The sequence below is a fragment of the Neodiprion virginianus genome, chromosome 4 (assembly GCF_021901495.1).
Source record: "Neodiprion virginianus isolate iyNeoVirg1 chromosome 4, iyNeoVirg1.1, whole genome shotgun sequence".
Taxonomy (NCBI): domain Eukaryota; kingdom Metazoa; phylum Arthropoda; class Insecta; order Hymenoptera; family Diprionidae; genus Neodiprion; species Neodiprion virginianus.
In genome coordinates, this window is record NC_060880.1 from 20,178,099 (window position 1) to 20,202,773 (window position 24,675).

The 24,675-nt window shown below is 35.0% G+C and overlaps 1 protein-coding gene across 6 annotated transcripts in view; it reads left to right on the plus strand.

Moving 5' to 3' along the window:
- LOC124302409 (ABC transporter G family member 20-like) overlaps nucleotides 1-24,675 on the plus strand; it is a 37,477-nt gene that overhangs the window by 2,005 nt on the left and 10,797 nt on the right. Inside the window, exons 1-2 of one of the 6 annotated variants that reach the window (XM_046758578.1) lie at nucleotides 1,954-2,086; nucleotides 21,438-21,582. In XM_046758578.1, coding sequence (XP_046614534.1) covers nucleotides 1,969-2,086; nucleotides 21,438-21,582 — 263 coding nt within the window. In that variant the 5' untranslated portion in view covers nucleotides 1,954-1,968. Of the gene's footprint in view, nucleotides 1-1,953; nucleotides 2,087-8,520; nucleotides 8,606-9,869; nucleotides 10,192-15,054; nucleotides 15,110-19,472; nucleotides 19,777-21,437; nucleotides 21,583-24,675 lie in introns of those variants that run through there. The other 5 variants (XM_046758580.1, XM_046758583.1, XM_046758579.1 and 2 more) reach the window with 5 other exon arrangements.

Below are 24,675 nucleotides of genomic sequence, written 5' to 3' on the forward strand. Positions count from 1 at the left end.
CAAAGTTGCCAGGAAAGAAAAATTCCCCATTTCTTTTCACGTTTAGTCTAGTCGATTCGATTCGATTCGAATTAACTCGATGAACCTGTTCAGTGTTTCTGCAAATGACCCTGAACAATCTTTACACGGACAGCTTGTTTTAGAAACCTTGGAAATGCTAGCCGGGTATTTGAAAGACGAATTCAAAATGACGAAAATATCGTATAAGATTGGCTTTAAACAGCGGTATATATATATGTTGCATGCATATGAGATTCTAAAGAGACGATCACCTCGGGAATTAATGATGTTATACAAGTCCATTTAAAATCAGTCGGCTTGTTAGCCTCGAATTATTCACAGAATTATTATCCAAGAATTTTTACGTTTCGGTTAAATTTTCCGAATGTTTTTATTCTTCATAATGTTTTTTGTTCATCTCACTATTCGATGTCTAGATTCGACGTATTTAGATTTTCAATCGGTTTTTAATTTTGACGATAAGTGCAAAGCCAAGAAAAACGAATCTAAGGAAAGTTGGAAAAGAGCAAGTAAATAATAGGGGAAAAAAAAATTCAGCTCCCTACGAAGAGTTTTAAGTTGTATTTAAGGAATATTCCTCAGCGGCAGCACGGCATTCAGATTAGAAAATGCGATAAGATCGTAATGGAGTGTCAATAATTAATGATATAAGATAATTTAGCGGGTTAGTTGTGTTAACAAAATTTGTACCGCAATTATTCGACAAGATAATCATTGCAGGATTAACAGATATTAATTGTTGTAACTGTATATTCAACTTTGTTCGCGATATTAATAAATTTCGTTTCTAAATTTGGGTCGGTTGTAAAGTAAAATAATATAGTGTCTTTTTCTTTCTTCGCAATTTTTTCTTTTTCGTATATTTAACAAGTATTCAGCCATTTCGGCATGTGAAACTTAACGGTTTCGTTAAGTTACGGCGAGATGAAACGAGACAATAAAGCGAATGAGTGAGATGAGAGTTCAATGACTTGCAAAAGAGACATTAGCACGTAGAATAGAATGTAACACCGATTCGATAACAAAATTGGCGCTTATACCTGTAATATACTTATACTTGTAGGGCAATAATTATTGCAACTAGGTTTAAAAATTTTCCTCGTCAGATATAACGTAATTTTGGGGTGGGAAAAAGTTTATTGGAGACAATTTTTAGTGAAACGTATGTAAATTCTGCAATCGAGATATCAGATCTGCAAACTTTTATTTTTCCCGATATTAAACTACCGCTGTTTTATGAATGTCAAAGATATTTATCACGTGCTGATATCAATTATATTAATTTCCTGGACGTTCCCGTGTCAAGGAAAACTCGTGTCTTTATTACACGACACTTTGCCTTCCTCGTCTTCTTATTTTTCGTTTGTTTTTTATTTCCATTTCTTCAGAAACCTTAGAAGGGGGGTTAAAAAAAAAATCCACGATAATTAACCAATTTATCGAAACGATAATTACATGATCGATTTTGCGACAAATTTAGGACGATACGAGTATACGAAAATCATTGCCGGAAATACGTTTCGCGACTGTATCATTATGGGTATCATAATGATTCGAGTACAATGAAATAAATGCATTATTGCAGTGCTGACTGCGTTGAACGAAGATGTTTTTTTTTTTTCTTCGTTATTCTTTTCTACACTCAGCAATTATTGTTGTTATTATTCTATAAAGCGAGTATCGTGCAGCGATCGTTGTTCTAGTTTTCATTAAAACATCGATCGCACACGGTTTATAATCAACGGTTAATTATACGATCAAATTGTACAAATGTTCGATCAATTAATTATACTTTTATGGATATAGTGAGAAATTTCATAGATCAGTGACTGACTTCGGAGTGAAAAGAAAGAGGAAGACAAATTATTTGTTTTTTATTATTTCTTTTTATTCGGAATAATTTTTCCTGCAATTTATATACATATATAGAAATTGTACTATATCATAATGGGGAAGGGCTTCAGGATGTCGTTGACTCGGACCAATTCCATGGAATGTTTATTGCCGGCTAATTCGTCAAAATTATCCAATACCGCGAACAAGAATGGAAAATATTGCCGCAAGAGTGAGTCGATAAATTTTTATCACCGTAAATTACAACATTTTATTATATATTCATTATTTTTTGATCTTATAGCGATTTTACTCGGCATTAATAACACGAAGAAAATGTTTGAACCTGTGTTTTCAGCAAAGGTGGAGTTGAAAAAATATTGCAAATGTTTTTCGATTGTCCAGTGTTAAAAACAGTTTTCCTATATCAAAGAGAAAGAAAGATTTTATTCTAAAAATATGCCGGTTAATTTCGTGTCCGAAATCATGATTTCAGGTTCATCGGTTTTCGAATTTTCAAATTTTCGTTCAATCCGCCTTCGCGAAACGGAGTTTATAATCACAGAACTGCATTGAATCGCTGCCGAGACGCGTTGTTCATGCAAACGCACCTTTGTCGTTACGCCGCACAGATTCTACAATTAATGAGCTAGAATAATTGCTGCAGGTGTAAATTATACCAATACGAAGAATGCGACGATAGGTAATTACATGTAAGTTTCAAGCTGGTTGAGTAGGAATGCATTTGACCCTGCAGACTGCTGCAACCACTTTCGACCATGATCTTGCAGCATTTAGAGATAAATTCCTTAGCTAATTGCGCTGAAAAAAAGGGGAATAACACAGTGTCTGAACAAAAATCTATACATTTATGCGAAGTAGATGAGAATGAGAGACGAAACACGGATAACAAAAATGGCAAAACCGCTGACATCACTATTACCACTTTACACACACGCACGCACACATTTACTTTGTCAAACCGGTTTTCACATCAGGCGCTTGTTAACAAACGCAAAACTAAAGGACAAAAAAAAAGACGGTGCAAATTGTCCTATATTTTCAAACAGAATATACAGTATTGTCCTTACGATTGCTTGATTCAATGTGTTAAATGTGTATACATTAGGGTGAGCCAAAAAAATTAACCTATCGAATCTACGGCCTTAAAAGGGCCTATTTACTGAGAAAAAAACTCTCCCGTTCGAAAAAATTTATAGCTCAATTTGAAAAGGTGTCGCTGGCCGTTTGAAATTTCCCATTTAAATAACAGGGAACAAAACTTTTTTCATTAAATATGCTGTAACTTTTGAACCGTTTGAGATAAAAAATATCAAGGCATATTCTTGTAGGGCATTAAATTCTCTGAAAAAAGACCCGTGAGTCGATTTTCGAGACTCAAAAATTGGCATATTTACGGGGCGTGAAAGTCGAAGAAAAGCAGAAATATGCAGTTTTAGGGCTCTACGATTGCAAATATCCATACTAAATGAAAAAACTTGAACTAAAATAAAATGAGGTGTGTGGAAGATGTTGTTTATAAACTAGAGTCGTCAAAGGAGTAGATTTTTAACTCATTTATTTATTAATATTCTTTTTAATTGTTGATTAAACTTTTTTTGTTACAACTAGGATATTGCTGGCGGTGTAATTGCACTACTTGCAAAATAAATTGTTTTTGTTCTTCATTTTTTGTTAAAGTTCGATTATAATTTTGTATTAACGCTATACTGCATATTTCCGCTTTTCTTCGACTTTCACGTCAGAGTTTTTTAGAGAATTTAATGCCCTGCAAGAATATGCTTGGAAATTTTTGTTAATTCGAACGGTTCAATAGTTGCAGCATTTTTAATGAAAAAAATTTTGTTCCCTGTTATTTAAATGGGAAATTTCAAACGGTCAGCGACACCTTATAAAATTGAGCTATAAATTTTTTCAAACGGGAGAGTTTTTTTCTCAGTAAATAGGCCCTTTTAAGACCGTAGATTCGATAGGTTAATTTTTTCGGCTCACCCTAGTATACATACAATACTTTTGGATGTAGCATAGTTAAAATTTCGGTATGATATAAAAATGGGAATGAAAATGTGAGAATTCTTATCTTTAACGCGAGTCGGAAAAGTTAACATTTAGAAAATTTTTTCAACAATTTCTTTATTTCTAGAAGGAATAAAACGTAGGAAGGCTGCGCGATACTGTACATAATGATACAGCGAATAATTTTTAACGAGTTATTGTGTTTCGTCAAAAAGCCAAGATTTTTTCCGGAAAATATGCCACTGCCGACGCGTGACGAGAATTTTATGGTACTTGTCAATGCAGTTGAAATTGAGAATTCCGGACTATATTTGCATTTTGCTTGACTTATGCCTGCGGTTTTTTCCTCGTTATTCTGTTTGCGTGTGACAAGGTTGTAAAATGTAGCAATACAATAAATGCGTGACAATTGTTTAGCACTTTCGTTGTTTCGCCTATTGAAATCAATAGTCTACATTTGACGGTAAAACGACGGATTGTAAATAGTTGAATAAATTTCTTACACTGATGATCTAAATACAATATCTACGTGACAAGTCCGGTTAAAACACTTTCACATTGAAAAAATTCGACTGCTGGATGGTACCATGCGTATGATAAATTACAACGAAGAATAGTTTAATTATTTGCAGCTGCGCAATAAAAAATTACGGCATGTGTGCAATGGATTGCAAAATGTTCGGGGAGATATAATATAATGCAGGTGCAGTCTGCGCTGCGTTGCGATACCTGCGCAATTAGGTGTGTTACAGTTTCTTCTCTTTTATATACTTTTTTTCGCTCTGTTTCTCTGACTTTTCACGAGTCGACAACCTGTTATTGAAATTCTTATTTGATTTTACTGACTTTTTTCGTTATTATTTTTACCTTTTACTTAAAACTAAAGGACGAAAACCACATTACTTTCAAATGACCTTGGTAAATTTTGTGATTATACCCGAAGATAACATTGAATTGATATATCAAAAATTGTGCGTCCAGCCCGCATACACGTAACTGTTTCGGTAAATTATTATCCATAGGAAATGTTTAATAACACTGATGGTAACGAAGGAAATTTGGTCGCAAAATAAGTTAGACACCTACCTTAGTGATTGTCGGTAAAGAAAATAATACTAGCGGACAGCTAAGGACGGTAAGGAGGCAAAAATCGGTATGGAGCCAGAATCGGTAAAGCAGACGACGCGCTAACAGGTGACTGATTTTGTCAGTAAGGGATAAACGCCGGGTACGCCTTACATCGAGAGAGGAACAATGATTTCGAAATGTGCGTAAAAATGACTCTTGATTTTTTTTCTACCTTATAATTCAGTTCTGTTGAATCTGGCAAAACTCGAAATTAAAAAATTAACTAGAAATTAAAAAATTAACTTGAATAACAAATGAAGGTGATTATGGAGCGTTTGCGATACCGGTTGCCTAAATACCGGCGCAATTTAAATTAGAGAGAGGCAAGCAAGTGTCATTGTAGAAACACTATCGGTAATATAACACTGAAAGTTATATTAAAAATCGGGATTTTCAGTTGAAATTTGTATGTTCCGATATCGTTTGAAAACAGAGTGAAGATTGTTTGGATTCAATGAAACTGGATTCTCGTCAGTGAGAGTTTTTGAACCTTTGTTTAATTGTTGGTTGACTTATTTCAAAAGATTTTTTTCAGCAAGTAAGATTGTTATCGTTTTTAGAAAAATTTCAAGGAAAAACGCGAATAGCAATGGTACAACTAAAACGCAATAATTTAAGACGAAATTTGTTGAAGACCGCTAATACGCAGTTACACACTAATAAATAAAATGCAAATTTTCAACATGAGACAAAACGTTCGTTATTTTCGATTAACGTTTTCGTTTATTTGCATTTTTATTTATTTATTTATAATCTACTTTTGAGATTAAATTCTCTTCAAATTATTCTTTTTCGTTACCTTGACAGTTTTTATAAATCTTGTTTTTCTGTATTGAGCCAGTAGGGACGAGAGTAGACGTATGATTGATCGTTTGAGGACCGACCGAACTTCGGAATCTCGTGGTGAAATATATTTTTATTATAACTGAACTTGCCATCGCTTACAGAAGATAATTTATTTGTATTTTTGTGTGAATTTTTTCGCGTCACACGCGCTTACAATATTTAATTGTCTCCTATTTGTTCCTGTTCAATTCGTTCCTTTACCTTTTCGGCATTGTTTTAAACAATAAATATAAACAATAACAGTATATCATTCACGAATAACCGATATATGCGGCATTTCTCAAAGCATCGATCGAGATCGAAATTTGAGATTTTACATTTGCTGCAAAATTTTTTTGTACACGGAAGCACTGGTTAAAAAATGGAGACCAATTTTCGTAAACTTTATTCAGACACTTCACATCTGAGACACAATTTATCTTGCCATTGCTGAAGCACCACATTAACTACAATCTGAAAAAATCCAGCGAAGTGAAACTGAATTTTTGAGCCCTTGTCGGAAATGAAGTTTTCATAACAGTAAGAAATAGATCGCTTTGAAAAATAACGAAAATAAAAAAAAAACCCCGATTGGAATGAATTTTTTGTCAAAATAAATAAAAAAGTTTCCAAGATGGTTTATTGAAAAAAAAATATTGTTCAGAATCACAAATACTTTGATGTAGGTAATGAAAACTCCACTTTCAACGAGGGCTCTGAAATTTTGTTACATTCTATACGAGATTTTTCTGAAGTTCCTCAAAAATTCTGCATAAATTTGAATAACGAAGTTTCATTATGAGCCGGTTTGGACACATTTGGTATATGCATATTTTGGTATACGAGCAAAGCGAAGCGGACATCAAAATATCATAAAACAACTGACATAAAATTCGCGATTTTTTTATCCATCTAGCTTGATTTAATATATTATTACAGATTTACCTTTCATTTAAAATATATTAAAACAGATTTAATGAATTATATAATCGAATCGTATACAAAATATTCAGTTCCGTTTCGTTCCTCATGCTTCGGTCCTCTGTATCATGTTTTTTTTTTCCAGCAGGAATAAAACGATCTCGTATGGCGTTTGAAATCTGTGCACGGAGACAAAGGATTATTTGAGTCGAGTGATATTCGTTTGATTCATCTAAATGCGGCGACCACGATATACTTACTTAATTGAACAAAATACTTTTGTTGGTATGACAAAATTTAGTTGAATCAATTGAAAATTTTGTTAGACCGACAGATCTTGAGTCGAGACAAATAAATATTTACTGCGCCGCCCGTGAACACACATTCAGTTGACTCGATGACTATTGTCTTTGATGTCACTTTTTGTCACTTTTGTGAGTGATGAAGTTGTCATTAATCATTATGTATAATAACGTCGAAGCGCAAGAAAAAATTAGACAAATCTGCTGTACAAAGCACCTGATAGAATGGATAATTATTCATGCAATTATCATCAACGACGAGATGCGAACTGTGCGAATCTGAACAAATGGACATCGGTTCAGGTCAAGGATATCCCATCGCACTATGTACTTTTTAATACAGGTATACATACGTGTACACATGTGGATATTTACCGCATTGCGGATGCAATATTTGCACACGGAGATGTGTCTGAAAGCGCTGCAGCGTCAACAGCAAAATCATTTGCAGAAAATACGAGATTCTACGCCAACTACACTGAGAAAAATTCAATTTGTTACAGGAACTAAAAAAGTTCAGTAAAACAGGTGTCGTTAAAAGAACTGTTTGAATATTGTTGGAATTACGAAAAACGAGGTACGCTTAACCATTTTTCGCTATTGTCGATCCTTTTTTGGTAATTGCAACGCAAAATCAGTTTCTGAGGTTTACTCTACTTTTTTGGTTAAATAAGGCTTTAACTAAATGAGAAAAAATAGTAACGGATACTAGACTTTCCGGTAACAGCTACAAAATTAATTTTCATCTAGTACCTAGAACTATATTTTTCGATTGTGGTAAAAAATGAAAATATTTAAGGACTAAGCGGTAACCGGAACTAAAAATTTCTCTCGGCGTAACTTCCTGCCTTATAAATTCGTAAGGAAAGTAACACCGATCAGAAACTTGTCGGGAGGATCTGTCGGTCTGTTTTACTGACCGTCGGTAAGAGAAATTTTCTCTTTATCGCATTCGACAAAAATCACTGCGTACATTTTTTTTTTCTGTTGTTCGTTTGGATTCTGATTCGTTGTATGCTGAATATCACGCGAATGTATAAATGTGAGCCGTGATTAACGGACAGGATATAAATAATACTAAGAATATGAAGATAAGGATTTCAAAGTTAAAGTACTGTCTTCGACTGCTATAAATTCAAGTGATGGAATTTTTGTTCTTCATTTATTCGGTTTTTTTTTTTTTTTTTTTTTTTTTGTTTTTTCAGTGCGTTAATTAGTAATTTATGCGAGTTGTGACAAAGAATAAGAAACGCGTTCACGCACGTATCGTATACCCAATGTACGTACATCATATACGTATACAAATGTACAAGCACTGGTGTAATGCTGCACAATCGGTTAAATCACGTAGAGGCAATTTTGCCCAAGGATTTACGATTAATTATCTATCATTTATATACCAGATGGTTCGTCGGTGGCTATATAAAGAAGATACACCCAACAACTTGTACGATAGTTTGACGTTATTTTAAACCCGTTATGTACCAAATCGCGGGGTAGAAAATTCAGTTCGCTGTCATTGAAAATGGCTTCGCGGCGTACGTATAAATACATGTGTTATCAAATGTATAAAAAAACGAATGAATATAGTATCGAGGCTGAAAGAAATTTTACCTCCAAAATCATAAGCCTCGATCTTATATACTTTACATACATATATATGAATAAAGATAAAAAAAATCGCAAATCATCTCGACCGTGAAGATCCGATTATTCGATTCTCTTTGTAAATCTTCGAAATCGATTTTCATTTAGTTTTCATTCGATTGATTCGACGAAAAGTTGATTTTATTCATTATATTCTACAATAAAATTAATAATAATGCATTTATTTAAATCATTCAATAATAATCTGCTTCTATTTTCCTTTACATTATCTATTACTTTGTGTAATATCTTATGTTTACTCTTCAAATATTTATAGCTTTAATGTTCGATATCGACATATGAAACGAACAAAAGAAATGAATGGATCGAAACGTAAAAAAATCGTTCTCAAAGTCGGCGGGATTTCGTCCCATTAGGCTTATGAACAAAGCTGTAATACCTACAGCGAAATTATGGAATTGGCAATTGCATGCTTCGGTACCTATCTCTTTCTCACTCTCACACTTTTTATCAGCTTTTTTTACTTTGTCGCTCTTCCTAAATCTTGTGGCCTTTTTTCTTTTTTTATTTTTTTTTTCTCTCTTCTCTTCTACCTCTTCTTTCCGCGCGTACAGGAAAAAAAAAATACCAGTGTAGTATAACATTGACGGTTTATTATGCTAATCAAGGCTACGCGTATTTAAAATGATGAAAAAAGGGTCGAAGGAGGGACAAGTTTGGATTTTGGACATTTTTCATCTTCGATTATTGACAAAAAAAAACTCGTTTTCACCCGTCGCCTGTGAAACTGGAGGGGAAGAAGAACGAGGAGAATAAAAAGTAATAGGTATAAGGAGGCGAAAAGAGGGGGAGAGGGCATGATTCGTCGCTCTGCACAGGTGAAATTTTCAAGCCTAACACAAGCCGAAAGTATGAGCTGACGAGAGTTGCCTTGCACTAGCTTGTCGAACTGTTATAACTGTAATAGAAATTTAAACTTAATATTCGATTCTGCTGAAATACATATACATATATATAATATAATATATATAATATATATATATATATATATATAATGTATAATATATAATATATAATATATATATATATGTATACGAGTATACAGACAGTAAATTTGCTGAAAAATAATAAAAAATATTTCTCGAAGAGGCGCGCCGCATTGCATTTTATACAGGTACTTTATTCAAATGCATAAATACGAAACGTATATAATCCGCGAGGTATATAAAGTAATAGACGCGGAGTATAGTACAACATATATTTAGTGAAAGTGCCGAAACGAGGTTCGCCGTTTATTATACATACGTATATACCTGTATGTCCGCAACACACACGACGTGCTATTACATATCTTCGTTCCGTGCTGTGCTAAAAATCCTCTCTGAAAAAAAAAAAAAAAAAAAAAAATTAACACCGTGTGCAAGTTTGTTTGAAAAATTTGTGATTTTGTTTTTAATCCTTTAATTCATTTTCGATCGTTTAAACACCGTGTAATTAACTGTGACGTACCAACGGGGTAAGTAAATTGGGGTTTTTTTTTAAAAATGGTTTTCCTCGTTTTGTAATATCGATCGTAAATTTTTTTTTTTCGTATAATAATATCAGTTACGGCAGATAAATCGTGAGACATTGTTTAAATAACAACGGTAGAAATACTAGAGGAAGAAACAAAAGCGGAGAGAGAGTGAGAGAGAGAGACAGCAAGAGAGAGAGAGAGAGTTGGCTGTTATGTATTCGGTTGCGTATAATATGTTTAGAATATGTATTATAATATATTATGTATATTATACGGACAGTTTCAGGTCAACACCACGCAATTTCCACTACACATATAACGAGCGTCATTTGCGTTTAAATAATAACGATAAAAAATCACAAGTCTTTGATAAAAGTATGTAAGAAATAACGTAACACGCGCATTGACAATGTATGAGACTATAATTGGTCGACGGAAAAAGTAAATTTTATATCCAAGTGTTTCAAGTTGAAAATACCTACAAAAGCTGCGTTTATTTATTTATTTATTTATTTATTTATTTATTTATTTATTTGATTGTTTTCGGTTTGAACAAAAATATTTTAGTTCATCTTGCGTGTAACAATATAATTCGTCTATCATCATCATCTATAAGATATTATGATTATTATACTTACAAATTATACGCAGCGCACTTGCAGAGATATTGATTGTATCCTACGTACACGAATTGAGGTACAGGGCGGAAAAAAAGAGAGATCGATAGAGAAATCAATATTTACATTATAGAAATTCCACATACATAGCGACATTACAAAAAAAAAAAAGAAGAAAAAAACGAAAAATCTGACAAGTATAAGATTTGAGTACATACGTATTCAACGTTACGATTGAAAACACAAGTACTTTTATGCCGACGACTTACAATTAGCGATGAAATAGATTTCTTTTCCATTACTAAAACTAAGTTTGAAGAAAAATTGCTTCGAATCATTTTCCTTCCTGTGTATGCATGCATATTGGAACAAATAAAAAATTGGATCGTGAAAATTTATAATACATACGTATATGTAACGATGATTGGAATTTAATCAATAGAATTTCTTTTTCAATTTGAAAATATGGATATAAATTTGATCCTGATTTTCACGATTAATTCTAATGCAAATAAAAAAAAGTTGTAAAAATAAATGAATATAGAAGGAAACTGCTGCGCCTGTGATGCTAATAACATTAATATAACTTATGTACCTGCATACAAAAATAATATTCTACGGTAATAGTCTGTACTATGATGATAATGACAGTCACAGTATGAATAAGAAGAAGAATAATGAATATAAAATCGTATATATGAGGTAATATCACGCGGCGTGTGGTTTCGTATTCTATATACGGGGTGGTTCAAAGAAAGCCGGACCGGTCTAAAACCTGAATAAAATGCGAACGCGTCTACCGATTTTCAGAAACTTTTCTCTGCTCGAAATTGGGGGAATAAATATTTCGTTTCGCTTTTGAAAATCCGGGAAACCTTAATTCCATGCTGACAATGAGATAAACACTGTTGAAAAACGGGTTTTGAAAAAGTTCCTGGGAGGATGAAAAAAAAAGTCAAAATGTGCGCAATGAGGTTAAGATTCTGTTTGCCGGAAGTTGTCAAAAAAAGTCGGCTGTAAATGATGTCGAGAACTGAACCAAAATTATTGAGCCTCAAGCAACCGATCTCAATACTTCAGCCAACAGTTAATCGGAATTTAATTGAAATCCAATCAGAAACGACCAACCACCAGATAGATAAAAAGAACATTTTCTACATGTTTCAAGATGGCATTAATGCTGACTTTTTTTATTGGCAAATCACTTAGTGCATCACGTTTGCAGTCGTGGGGGTGAATTATCGACTTATCCGTAGTAGTTAAAGCCATAAAGCCGATTCTCATTTCGGTGAAGGAGAGCTCTGGCAGTAATAGCCGAAAATTCTGGACACATCGAACTTTATTACTAAATTCCACTCCCCAATTGCCTCTATTTCGATCGCGTTGACCGTATGAATAATTCGACAATGTTGAAATGTAAAAAATAGAGAATAAAGACGAACACACATTTCTCTGTTTCTGACTAATCCAACGAAAATAAATTGGTATTCAAACGGTAATTTAAAATTAAAATTAAGCTTATCATTCATCAATATTGAGTTTTTTCATCCTCCCAGCAACTTCTTCAAAACCCGTTTTTCAAGGAAGCGTATCTCAGTGAGGCAGAAGGATTATTCATACCTTCAAACGCAAGACGAAAGGTTTATTCTTCTAATTTTGTGCGAAAAAAAGTTTTTGAAAATCGGTCAACGCGTACGGATTTTATTCATGTTTTAAACTGATCCGATTTTGTTTTCGGCCCACCCTGTATATGTATAAAGTTAGCGTAGTCATTATACTACATAGAAAGTAGTATTAAGGTATGTACGTACCTCAGTAAGTGCAGCTCATAACGACGCGCAAAATCCTGATTAAATAACACTATAATTTATATATACGTACGTAACTCTATCGAAATGATTGCATTCAATTTCTTTTTTTCTCATTTTTCTCATTCTTCTGAAACTCAATTTCGTTGATTGTCTCCTTTAAAATTGTACGCAGGTATTTTCTGACCTATAATGTCCCACAATGATGATAACAATTAATAATAGTATAAATTTTTTCATTTGATAATATGGTTGAAAATGAAGAAAAAAGAAAAAAAAATATTTCAAATTCAAATTCAATACAAACGTACAGAAAAATTGGATTTGTCACGAAAGTATTTCACTTAGCCTCCAGCACAGAATCGATATATCCGTATAATATCATGCGTATACATATGTATGTGTGTACATACGTAGCTATTACTTTGTACGTATAATCATGCGTACAAGCCGTTGGCTGTTGGCGAGGAGAATTAGCTCGGTAGAGAAATTTACTATTTCGAAAAAATTTAACCATTAACTTTTATACGTATATGTATACATGTATATATACGTATAGTTACATATACCTGCATAGGTTGATGGAGGTAATCGTGTGACTCGACCATAGTTTAGAATTTTGCTTTCGTATTCGAATTATTGTCCATACGTACATATACGTTTCTATCAACGACCTAGCAACCTAACTTTATATTATTTAGATATTTTATAGGCGTGTTAATCAAGGACTAACATTTGACAACGCTTTGACGTAACCGCGCTTAAATCCTATGCATAGTTCTCCGAGGAGCGGAATTTTTAATTAATCAAAACCAATAATTTATATTACGTATACATGTAATCGTGTTTGAAATTCGTAAAATTTTCATTGATTTGAGAACCAAAAAATTAACAATCCAAGGACACGAAATTCCTGTATTAATTTGCATTTATAAAATATCAATAAAATTTTTCGTACACGTGTTTGTAAAGATTTAACTTAAAATCCATTCGACGGATGTTGGTGAAACTTTTTTTTTTTTTTTTTTTTTTTTTTTTTTTTTTTTTTTTTTTTTTTTTTTTTTTTTTTTTTTAGTTTAAATGTTACTTGTGATTCCAGAAGTGCTGTACAGGCTGCGTTATATCGAACTTGTTGTACAAAATTTAGATTTAATAATTAATTAAAGTCTTACACGTTCTCTACTACTTGAGACCCACCGCTAACCCCCCACTCCGATCGCCCGTAGTGGGGGTAAGTTAATATTGTTAGGGGGGGGGGGGGGGGGGAGTATGGTTCAAGTGGTAGATCCGTAATGCTGCCGGTCGTGCGGCCAAACACGAGCGAACGGTCATCCTGAGAACGTCTGTAAATTACGTCATCGGAGGTGTCACATTATCACGAAACATGACTGAGTGTGGTTGTGTGTGCGTGTGTGTGTGTGTGGGGGGGGTATAAAATTATTACATCGTATGTAAAATGCGAAATTCACAAAAAATTTTTATCGCTAAGAATAAATACTGCGCGTTATCATTTCTCTTCCTGGTAATAAAGTGATTCCAGGTTTATTTGCCGCAGGGGAAGGGGGGGAGGGAGGGGGCACATTTTCTTATGCCATTTGGAGAGGGGGGCTTTGAATCCGACAAAAGATTACAAATGCGGAGAGAGGGGGTCAAATTCGATTACATAATTTATGGGCACTCCCGCTTTTTTTTTTTTTTGTTCTTCAACGTAGTTCCCTAGTCGATTTCGACATTGTCGCGTATATCTCCAAACAAGTCCACGTATCTCAAGCGAAAAAAAGAGCTTGACAGCCCCGTTCTACAACAAAATTCTTAATAAAACCACTCTTAACACATTTTCATCTGACGTAGAAATAAAGAAATGGCATGAATTCTACGAGTTTATTATTGTCATTTCGTAGAATCCGTGACATTTCTTTATTTCTATCGTTTCTACTTTATTTCTATTGTAGGTAATGTTTGGAATTGTCGTTACCTTTTGCATCGTGTTAAATGGCAAAGAATTTTATAGATTCTGTCGTACCGAATTCGTGAATTAAATATGCTACTCTACCTCGCGATGCGCGCGCACGTTTTATGGATTATTATACGCTGCACTAATGACCGTGAATGCGACATATATTCGCAAATCGAGAATTCTAACTCGTTTTAACAGGCTTCGAGTAACTGTAGTGAATTAAGCCTGCCTTGCAATTCCAGCTCAGCTTCGGCGTGATATTTTGCGAATGACGTATAAATTTTCTCTTGCTCATTTTTTATCGAACAGAAACGTGTCTGGGTAATAGGTTTTTGCAATTTTTTTTACACGGTTGCACGACGTATTATTTTGAATTTCAAATTCTCATCGAACTTTCGATTATAAATCAATTCTTTCCGCTCAGAATAATACGGCAAGTTTCTCATTTATTCAGAGATTTTATAAAAGTTATATTATCATAATTATCATTATACCGATGAAGGATAAACGAATCTTCAAATCCCGGAAGATAAATGGTAATAATTCACATATCATATTGTTGTAGCATAATAATTATTGTACAGTCTATATATAGCTGCACTTTTGAAAGCAAACACAAACTTTCCACTGCATAATTCAATGCGATTTTCTGCCCGATCAACGTTCGGAAATGCTCAAACAACGAATAAAACACTCTTATTACGGTTTCTTTTTGCCCTGTCATTTTCTGTTGGTTTTTTCTTCCTTCATTCTTAATAAATCCTTACGAAATATTCGTACATCGTGACTTTGCAGCGATTCCGCGCTGCACAATTTCATACTTCGTGTTAGTTAATTGCACACCGATATCGTTATCACTGGACATCTTTATTTTGCATTACGTTGGCACAGATTATTGCCCGATGATATGTGATCTGGATTGGGAAAAGAGACGATAAAAAAGCAATGTCGATAAAGAATGAATCGCTCGTTATACGTGTCATATACGGATAATTGAATCGCGTTGAATTGAATTATTTATTACAATAAATGACGATTTATATTGTCCATGTGCACGACTTATAAAGCATGCGATTATAATATTGATATAATATTAATGATTTCCCGTGAAGAATAAATCACATCGTGACAAAAATAACTCGCCATTGTTATTGCCTGGTGTTCGAGGGTTGGCAATTCGTCGCAATTGCATGGTACGATGATGTGAATTTTTTCTTAGATAGCGGCACTAGTGACCACTAAAACCTCGCGGTAACAGATTTTTTGTAGCATTGTTACTCTTGCAATAAAATATATACTGAAAATGTGTCCGAAACACGTGTATTTTAAATGAGAAAATCCACCCTGTTGTCGGCACGGGTTAGAGTCTGGTTAAAAATCTGAAAAGATTAGGCAACTGTTTTTCAAGTATTTGAAAAAAGATTCTTAGTGTATGAGTTGAAAAAAATTCGTCAACACCCTAAATATGGGACACTCTGATAATATGAGAAAACGTAATAAAATACATAGGTATGACATGATGCGATCGCGCATAGATTTTATACCATTTAAATTCTCAATTTCCCGAAGATGATTGAAAACCTGATAACTCGCAACGATTCGCTGCATGTAAAAACGAAAGAAAGAAACCAATGTTAAATATGCGATGCCTAAAGAGTAAATAAACAAAGATATAAAAATGCACAGGTGAAGAATAGGTGTATTCCAATGCAAACTCTGCACGAAACGCACTGGTTTTCAGTCGGTTTTAATTTATACTTACACCATGATAATCCTCAGACAGCTGAACAAAACCAAAAGTTGTCTGAAGAACGTGTCGCAACAACAAACAAATTACTTACGTGTCGCAACAACAAACAAATTACTTTATACATATATTATATCCTAAAGTTGAATAGATGCATATCAGACTTATTATATAATATGTTTATGCAGAAGGTGCTACTTTTGCATTCTAATAATTGGTTGAAACCAAGGCGAACGACGTGTTTGAGATGATCCTTGTAATTTGTTGTCACAGCCGGCCAAGTAAGGAGCCTTCGGATTGGGCATTTTTGGAGTTCACGCGATCACTTCTCGTTCATTAATTTCCTCTCGTTTCTCAGCCTGTCGCGTATATGATATACTAGGCTGTGTAAAAAGATATCCGTACGCGATTTTTTACCTCCTCTAGAACTTTGTGATACCAACTAAAATGCGAGCGAAGAATACGATCGAGGTGGAAAAAATTGTTGAATTGTTGAATAAAATTGTTGAAAAAAATAAAAAAAAAAAAAATTAAATGAGGAAACGTGACACTGCGACCATAATAACGGATTCGTCTTATCGTAACTCGGTGTATATTATGAATATATATCATGTATAATTAATCCTATGGGTAACTTTTTTTTCTATTTTCTCACTTTTGTCGCGCAGTAAATTAAGCTGAACGTATCGTATCAAGACGATTATCTCCCAAGTTATTCAAGTTTTTGCGTCTTCCGTCACTACGCGGTTGTAAACCTGATGAATTTTTATTAGGGTTTACACCGCTTTTTTATTGCATGTATATGTTGATCGTCAATTGATTAAGAAATATAACCGATCGACGTGACCTCGAGATTTACACACGCCTTCGTTTCATCTATAATCATGCGATGGAAACAGCGGATTCCGGTAAAGAATGTTTAGTCATAATTTAGTGTCCAACTATGATTTTTTTCTTCATTCCGCGACACGATTGCACTTAGGTCTGAACTTGATACAGGCGGCGAAACTTGTAATCGAGAAACCACATAAATTGGTGCTAATTTATCTGCAAAGTATAAATATAAATTTGAAGAATGTAAATTCGAAAAATTGGTGATTTCGAAAAATTAACAACGGAGCCAGGAATCGAACCTGGCGTCACGAATTTTTCGAATTTACATTCTTTCAAAAAATATTCTCTCGTAGATTAATGATTTGCGCATCCGCATATCATTCAATAGACGGCATTGCTTGTCTTACGGGCTTCTCATCGGAAGCAAGGATTCAAAAAGGGTAAACACAACATCAACGCATTAGAGTCTACTTGTACATCGTGCATGCAGAGAAGAAACTTCTTACTCACATATAAATATAAAATTGAGACAGAAAGGGAAACGGTCATTATACAAGTCCAACGGAATTGTAAATTTTTTTTTTTTTTATCGTGTATCACAAGATCAGAATATTTATTTTATTCATGTACGGAGAAATGAATTACCAATTATGCAAGTACCATTGTGTACTATACTACGTAACGATCCTGCAGATACAAAACATTGAACTTTCTAGTTGTGTAAAATTTTATTACAATTTTTTACTACCTATACAATTTTTCTTTTTGGTAGTGTTTTCCTTATCCTCTTAACAATTGGCAGTGTTCGATGGTGGAATTTTTGAATCACTTGTAGTTTCGTGATTGGACAATGATTGCATCAGCCATTCATTTGAGTGCGAAAATTTTACAGTCAGGCTTTTGCTTGTATATATGTATATATATGTATATATATATATGGGGTATTCCGCGTCAAATTTCCAACCTATGTAGCTCAACCCCTTCGATTTTGATAATTTCTTAGTATGATGATGCAAAAAGGGTCTCGGAATTTTTTTCACATTTCTTTAGCCATCAATGAAATTTAAAAAAAAATTTAAAACCAATTCCGAAATCGCCGTTTTTTAAAATCTGATAAAAGTCACACTGATTTTACGATTTAAAATATGATTTTTGAGCATGACACGATAATCGAATTTTAATGTTTACCATTTTTTTCGCAAAATTTTAGTTTTTTCACGCCGGAATTGGATTTTTTTTTCTATTCACCGATTGAAACAGATCACGGAATGATGAAAATTATGTGATCCTGCAATCTATTTAGATCGGGGTACAGAAAAAAAAAAAAAAACTCCTATTCCGATATGAAAAAACTAAAAACTGAGGTACACGGGTTGCATTTGTCGTGAAATGCCCCATATATACATACTTATATGTGCTTAATGTTACACATATGCAATGAATAGCCAACGGCGATTAAATAATCCGGTGTTCGTTAGTTTTCTACTAATCTTGCTGCGTTACACACATTATAGAGCACAATTTCTCAGTTACGAGAATTGACGCAAGACGATGCTAATGAGTCGATTGCGTTAATTGGTCTACGACAGTCAACTAATGGTGCTGATCTTCCACTCGACTTTGAACAAGTCTGGAATAAAAAGCCGCTCAGAGTCAGCTCGGAATTTACAATATTGAAATTTGTTGCGTTCTGCTACGAAAAAAGAAAAAAAAAAGTTGCCTTTTCCGTAAAACTATTTGTACAACCGGTGATTTTGTGGAAATGTTACAAGAGCGATTCAACTTCACTCGACGCAGTGTAAATTTGCCTGCAGTTATGCAATTCAGGATATGTTCGATCATAATCCGCCCGAATTTATCCAATTCAAGGTACGTGTTATCAGAATTCGCCCGCATCACGGCAACCTTGACAAATGATAAACCATAGACTTTGACGAACCGGTTAAATGTAACGTCGGTTGCCGAAATGCAGGGAAGATTTTGATAACAGCACTCCGAGTTGCATAAATGCAGGCGAATTTAGCCCGCGGCTTTAAATCTACAAACACTGTACTCTGATTCAAAACTAACGACTTTTCCACATTTTCTGCGTCGTTATACAAACCTGCGGTATATCTCGGCCTTATTTTAGGCTTGTCAGATTTTTCGTCGGAGGAAAGTGACGGCTGCAGGTGCAGGCGAGAAAGAGTTCTTCGATCCCTTCTCCGTTCTCCATTCGAGTCCAATCCAATCCAGTCCCCTCTCACTTCCTCGAACAGCTCTCTAAGTTCTCTCCCTTCCAATCTACGAAGAAATGTGCAGGACTGACTCGATGCACGCGGTTCGTCGCGAGACTGATCGCTGGTTCATTTCAGTCCTCTTTTGTCGTTGGTATGCGACGTTCGCCACCTAGTTCGCTAATTAGCCAATATTTACCTCTGTCAGGTGTCTGAGGTGCGCGGTTTTCATGCGGTGATTTCGATCGACGAGTTGTATCAGTGAAATGGAAAAATCGTGACAAAACGACCAGTTGTCTTATTGTCACAGGATAAAATTGGTTATTCTTCAAGTGTCTGTTTATTTGTTTACTTGTTGACTCGTTTATTCATTCATCGGATCTCTGGGATTGGGAAAGGCGATCAGGTTGGTAATAGATCTACGATTTATATAAAAAGGAGAAACTTTTACACTTATACATATGTACATGTATCATATACCGGGCGTATAGTTGAGGAGAAAGAGAGAAATTTAGGAAAAACAAACAGTCGTTTTAGGTTGCACAAACTTACGCGATCTCGTCCGTCTAGCTTTTCGTCAGTCCCGACTATTTATCGACCACGTCGCGATAATGGTAAAGAATTTTTTGATATTGGCTGAATCAAAGGTGTTTTTTCTCCTTCTCAGTTTTCACATAATTATTATCGCATCAATATGGGTATATATACGTGACGCAGGAAACTTTCGTTAGCCACATTCGCATCGCGGTGAAAAACTTTCCAAAATTTCGATGGGTATAATATACATAGGTATAGAAAACGATTCGTTGCGTAAGATAATTATCATTGATATCTTGTAAACGAGATTTACCTTGTGCCGCATTTTACGAGTTTTGTGAAATCATGGTTCTGTGCATGTAAAGTAAAATCAATAAGGCAAATGGAATTTTATCACATTAGAAAGGAACTTCTCGATGTTATAATGATTATCAATTGACTACATCGAGGGCATCTTAATTCCGTGTATAAAATTACAATTTTCTATTGGTCAGCAAATTGGCCCTATAATTCAGGCACTCAAACGCTGACCTTCGCGTTCAGATCAGATCTTGTACACATATTGATATAAATAATGCCGTCGAACAAATAACGCGGTTTCAACGTACCTTGCGATATATTTTTTCGTCAATGATTATCACCCGATTAACGATCCTCTTTCTTATCACTCTTGGATTACCCACAAAATCAAATTTTCCGCGCCGACATTTTTTTACCACTCATCGTACGCGTTCAACAAAATTTTGCACAAGTGTGATTTTTATCTTCTCCTTCTTTCACACCAAATTAACATCACGTCTGATTTAAGATTTACGGGAAATCGGTGTAACAAGAATATACCTGTTTGTATATTCGCATATCGCAGGTTATACTGATGAGAACAGGTGGAACTTGGGTGGTAAGGATAAGGTTGTTTTTATTATTTTTTTCCCTCGTTTTCCTGCACCGGAAGATGAAAAATAAAATATACGCTACGATCACCTTCGGTGCGACAATCATCCTCTCTCTCACCTCTCTCTCTCTCCCTCTCTTTCTCTGACTTCTGTTATTCCGAGTCTACTGCACAGAATATCAGTTCCTCATACGTGACGGCAATGAACAATATTCGTCGATTTCATATACATTATATGTATGTATATCGTATGCATGAATATACCACATATTACATATACCTATACGTACGAGATGCAGAAATCCTGTGTGCATTACTCAAACACAAATTGTCATCGTGAGCGGTGAGGCGAGTTAAATCACTATTTTTATGCGGTCAGAACGTGCGTCGTTTATTTCATTTCCGTGAGAAACTTTAAATCAGTCACGGCAGATTTTACATACCTATATATTTGTGTATTATAGGTATACTATTATACCTACTCCGTTATATTCCGTAAATTTTAATTAAGTAATAAAAGTAGTTGATTACGTAACACGTGATCTACCATTAATGATGATCGAAAGACAATTGTTCTCCTCTTATTTTATTTTTTTTTTCTATTCAATTAACTCGAACGGAATTTGTTTCTGTTTCAGAACGTGAATACTTGACCGAAGAAGATCGCAGATTTTACGAAATGACTGCCCAGGAGGCGATCGTCATTAGGAATGCCCGGAAATGTTACACGAAAAATGTTGCAGTTTTGGATAACCTCAACATGGTCGTTTCGCGCGGCTCTATGTGAGTATAAAATCCAAAAGCAAAAAAAAAAAGAAAAAAAAAAACCAGACTCTTCGAGATTGTGATAAATTATCGAGGAATGAAGTGCGTCAGTTTTCTGCGAAACTAATCACTATGTCATTTTCAATATGTTGTAATATAAAATGCCGCTTATACAGTGATCTATCAGCCAGCTTTGAGTGGAAAATTTAACAAAAAACTACCGGTATCGTCGTATAATTAAAACTGCACTCGGGGGCGAATAAATGTAGATCACATATGGCACGCATGCATCTGCTATTGTAAAAATAAACAGGACGAAGAATAGGTTGAATATTATTTTGGTTTCTACGATCGGTCAATATGGACGGCTTTTGAGATTAAGCATTGTTTGCGTTTATGTTCTCTGCAGAGCCGTTAATTTGACTTAGTTTTAGCCTGTGTTTTTCATCGACGTTAGACGATAAATATATTATGAAGAAAACAACGCTTTAACATTTCCGTTCGTATGGCGAAAAAAAAATCTAATCGCGACTGCTGTACATGGTCGTTATAATTACTTTCATTTCTTTCGATAACCGAAACTATGCAGTTCTGGGTACGAAGTGAAAATGAGTTTTGTTGCTCTAGCCAGAAAAACTCATAGTAATCGTGTAATTACTATACTTTTTAATCACCATCACTTTTACTATTGAGTTAATTTCATATTGGTGCAATAATAGATTGACATTCAGGCTGACATGTTTGACGGAAAAAAATGTTGTTAAGCAATCGAAACAGGTTTAAATAACGCTGCAATAATAAGAAAATTTAGTATCGACGACTACAGTCCATATAATCACATGTTTTCAATTCAATTCGCCATCGTAACTACGACCTATCTTACCGAAAGTTCTTTAATAACCGTAAGATATGAAATTTTCCTCACTCTATGATAATGATATTATTATGCAACAAGCACGGGGGAAATGAAACGATCGGTGTGAAGTGGAAAAAATCAACGTCGAAGGTTAAGAAAAAAAAAGTTGCAGGATGATCCATCGATTTTGTGCGTAGTATGTAAAAGTTGTGCGTTACTGGAAATTTTTTATCCCGCCATTATGTATGACGTTACGCATTATAAGATAATTAAACAGAACAGAAATTACGAGCCGTTCGCCTCGAGTGTCGTTTACCATCGGTGTGCATGTGTGTTGTAAAAATCTCTCACACATCCCGTCTTGCATAATTTTTCGGAATTTTTTTCTCCTCCACAAGCACCGTCGGCGGAGTTATTATTACCAGGCATCGTAGCCGGCAACGCTTCGCGGACGGCACCGATTAGATCGTCCATCACCTCGTGTGCTTGACCCGAATTCTTTCCTCCGTTACTAACTTCACTTACAATTGGACGCGGTTTCGCTTTTACGTTGGAATTAATTTTGGCGCTAACTTTCGGACACCTGGAATCGGTGAACTCGTCCAGACTCGAATTGAAATTAGCCGTGTTCTTAGCCATTATATTGTTCGGTGTCATTTTACTTACTCACGACGAATTTCGAATTATAGCGGTATTATTGTAACCTTGAGGAACTGCATTCTTACCTATGAAACTTTCATCTTATCCGTCCTTGATCAGCCGAATTGCAGAATTCTGTGAACTTGGCGGCTGCACCCGAACTGGTTTCGATGTTTTGTTGCTTCCAGATTCTTCCGTCGACAACTTTTTTTCTTCGTCAAGAGGTTCGTGTCCTGCTGCTGCTGCAACGCTGTTATTAAAAATTTTTTTCGTACCGGTCTTATCATTGGAAGACTCTTCGATCGCTAACGATCTCAGAGGCCTCTTTTTTCAACTCCGGACACTGACGTTCCGACTTTGCGATTTTAACTGAACAACTCGATTTTGGAGAGATTCGATCTCTTCCAAAATCCCACCGATTACCTTATCGTTATCATCTTTTTCGGTCGGTGAAATATTCGTCGATTTGATTCGATCGATTATCCAATCCGCATATTCGACATTCTTAATTTCTTCGACTTCGTCCGACCGTGAACAGTTTATATTTGATAATTCAGAGAATATTCCTACACTGTCAAAAACTTTTCCTGCATTCTGATCGGCGAATTGAAGCAGAGTATATAAATTATCGTTTTCCTTTACTGTACGCTAAACTGACGTCAACCGATGCCGCCAAACTTTCAATATCCGATCCAGCATTTCTCGTTACTAATTATACCGTCGGTGAAACCTTTTTCCTCCTGTTCTTGGTCGGATCTTGATGCTTCAAAATTTTTAATAGCATTTTGTGTATTGTTTTCAAATTTTTCCTCTGACGTCGAAACGTGACTCGCCGATTTCTTCGTCGATGGATAATCGTTATTCCGACTCATGGTGTTTTGTGATTTCAACTGATAAATCCTTCGCTTCAGTTCATGGATCCTCAATGTATTCAAGAAAATCTGTTCCTTTGCCACGATCTCATCCTTCTTCTCGCGTCAATTGACCGTCAGATTTTGCCACACTTTTTCTTCTGAATCCAACCATTTTTTCATTTGAAGAACTCTTCGAAACCCCGACGTAATTCCCACCACAACGATCTGCTCGTAATCAAATCCCAAGAATCGTTCAACGTCAGTTCCGATATTTCTTGGAACAGCTGCTTCAGACCCAGAAAAACGAGACCCAACTCATCTGTAAAAAGTCTTGAATTCAACCTGGTGAAACCTCTTGGGCAGAAGATTCTTGGTGAAGCAGAGCATTCTCAATAACGATAAATGGACGTCGATTTCTGTCCCTAGATCGTGATCTAACCGATCTATCAACTTCCGCAACATGTTTGCCTCGTTTCTTCTGGTTAAAGCGAGAAGCAATTCGTCGTGAATAATAGCAGAGATGAAATTGACGCTTTAGTTTTCCGGAACTTCGTTATTCTACTGCTGCTGTAAATCGCACTTCGAGTTCAAACGTCAAATTGAAGTTACTGAACTTTCGTCCGACGAATGGAGTGAAAGGAATTCGATCCTCTTCTCGCGCACTGCGTGCTTCTCCTCGTGTACACTGTAATTGTTTTTTTTTCTTGTTAATAATCTAACACTATTTAATTCCGAGATTGAAGTCACTAACGTTATCGCAAC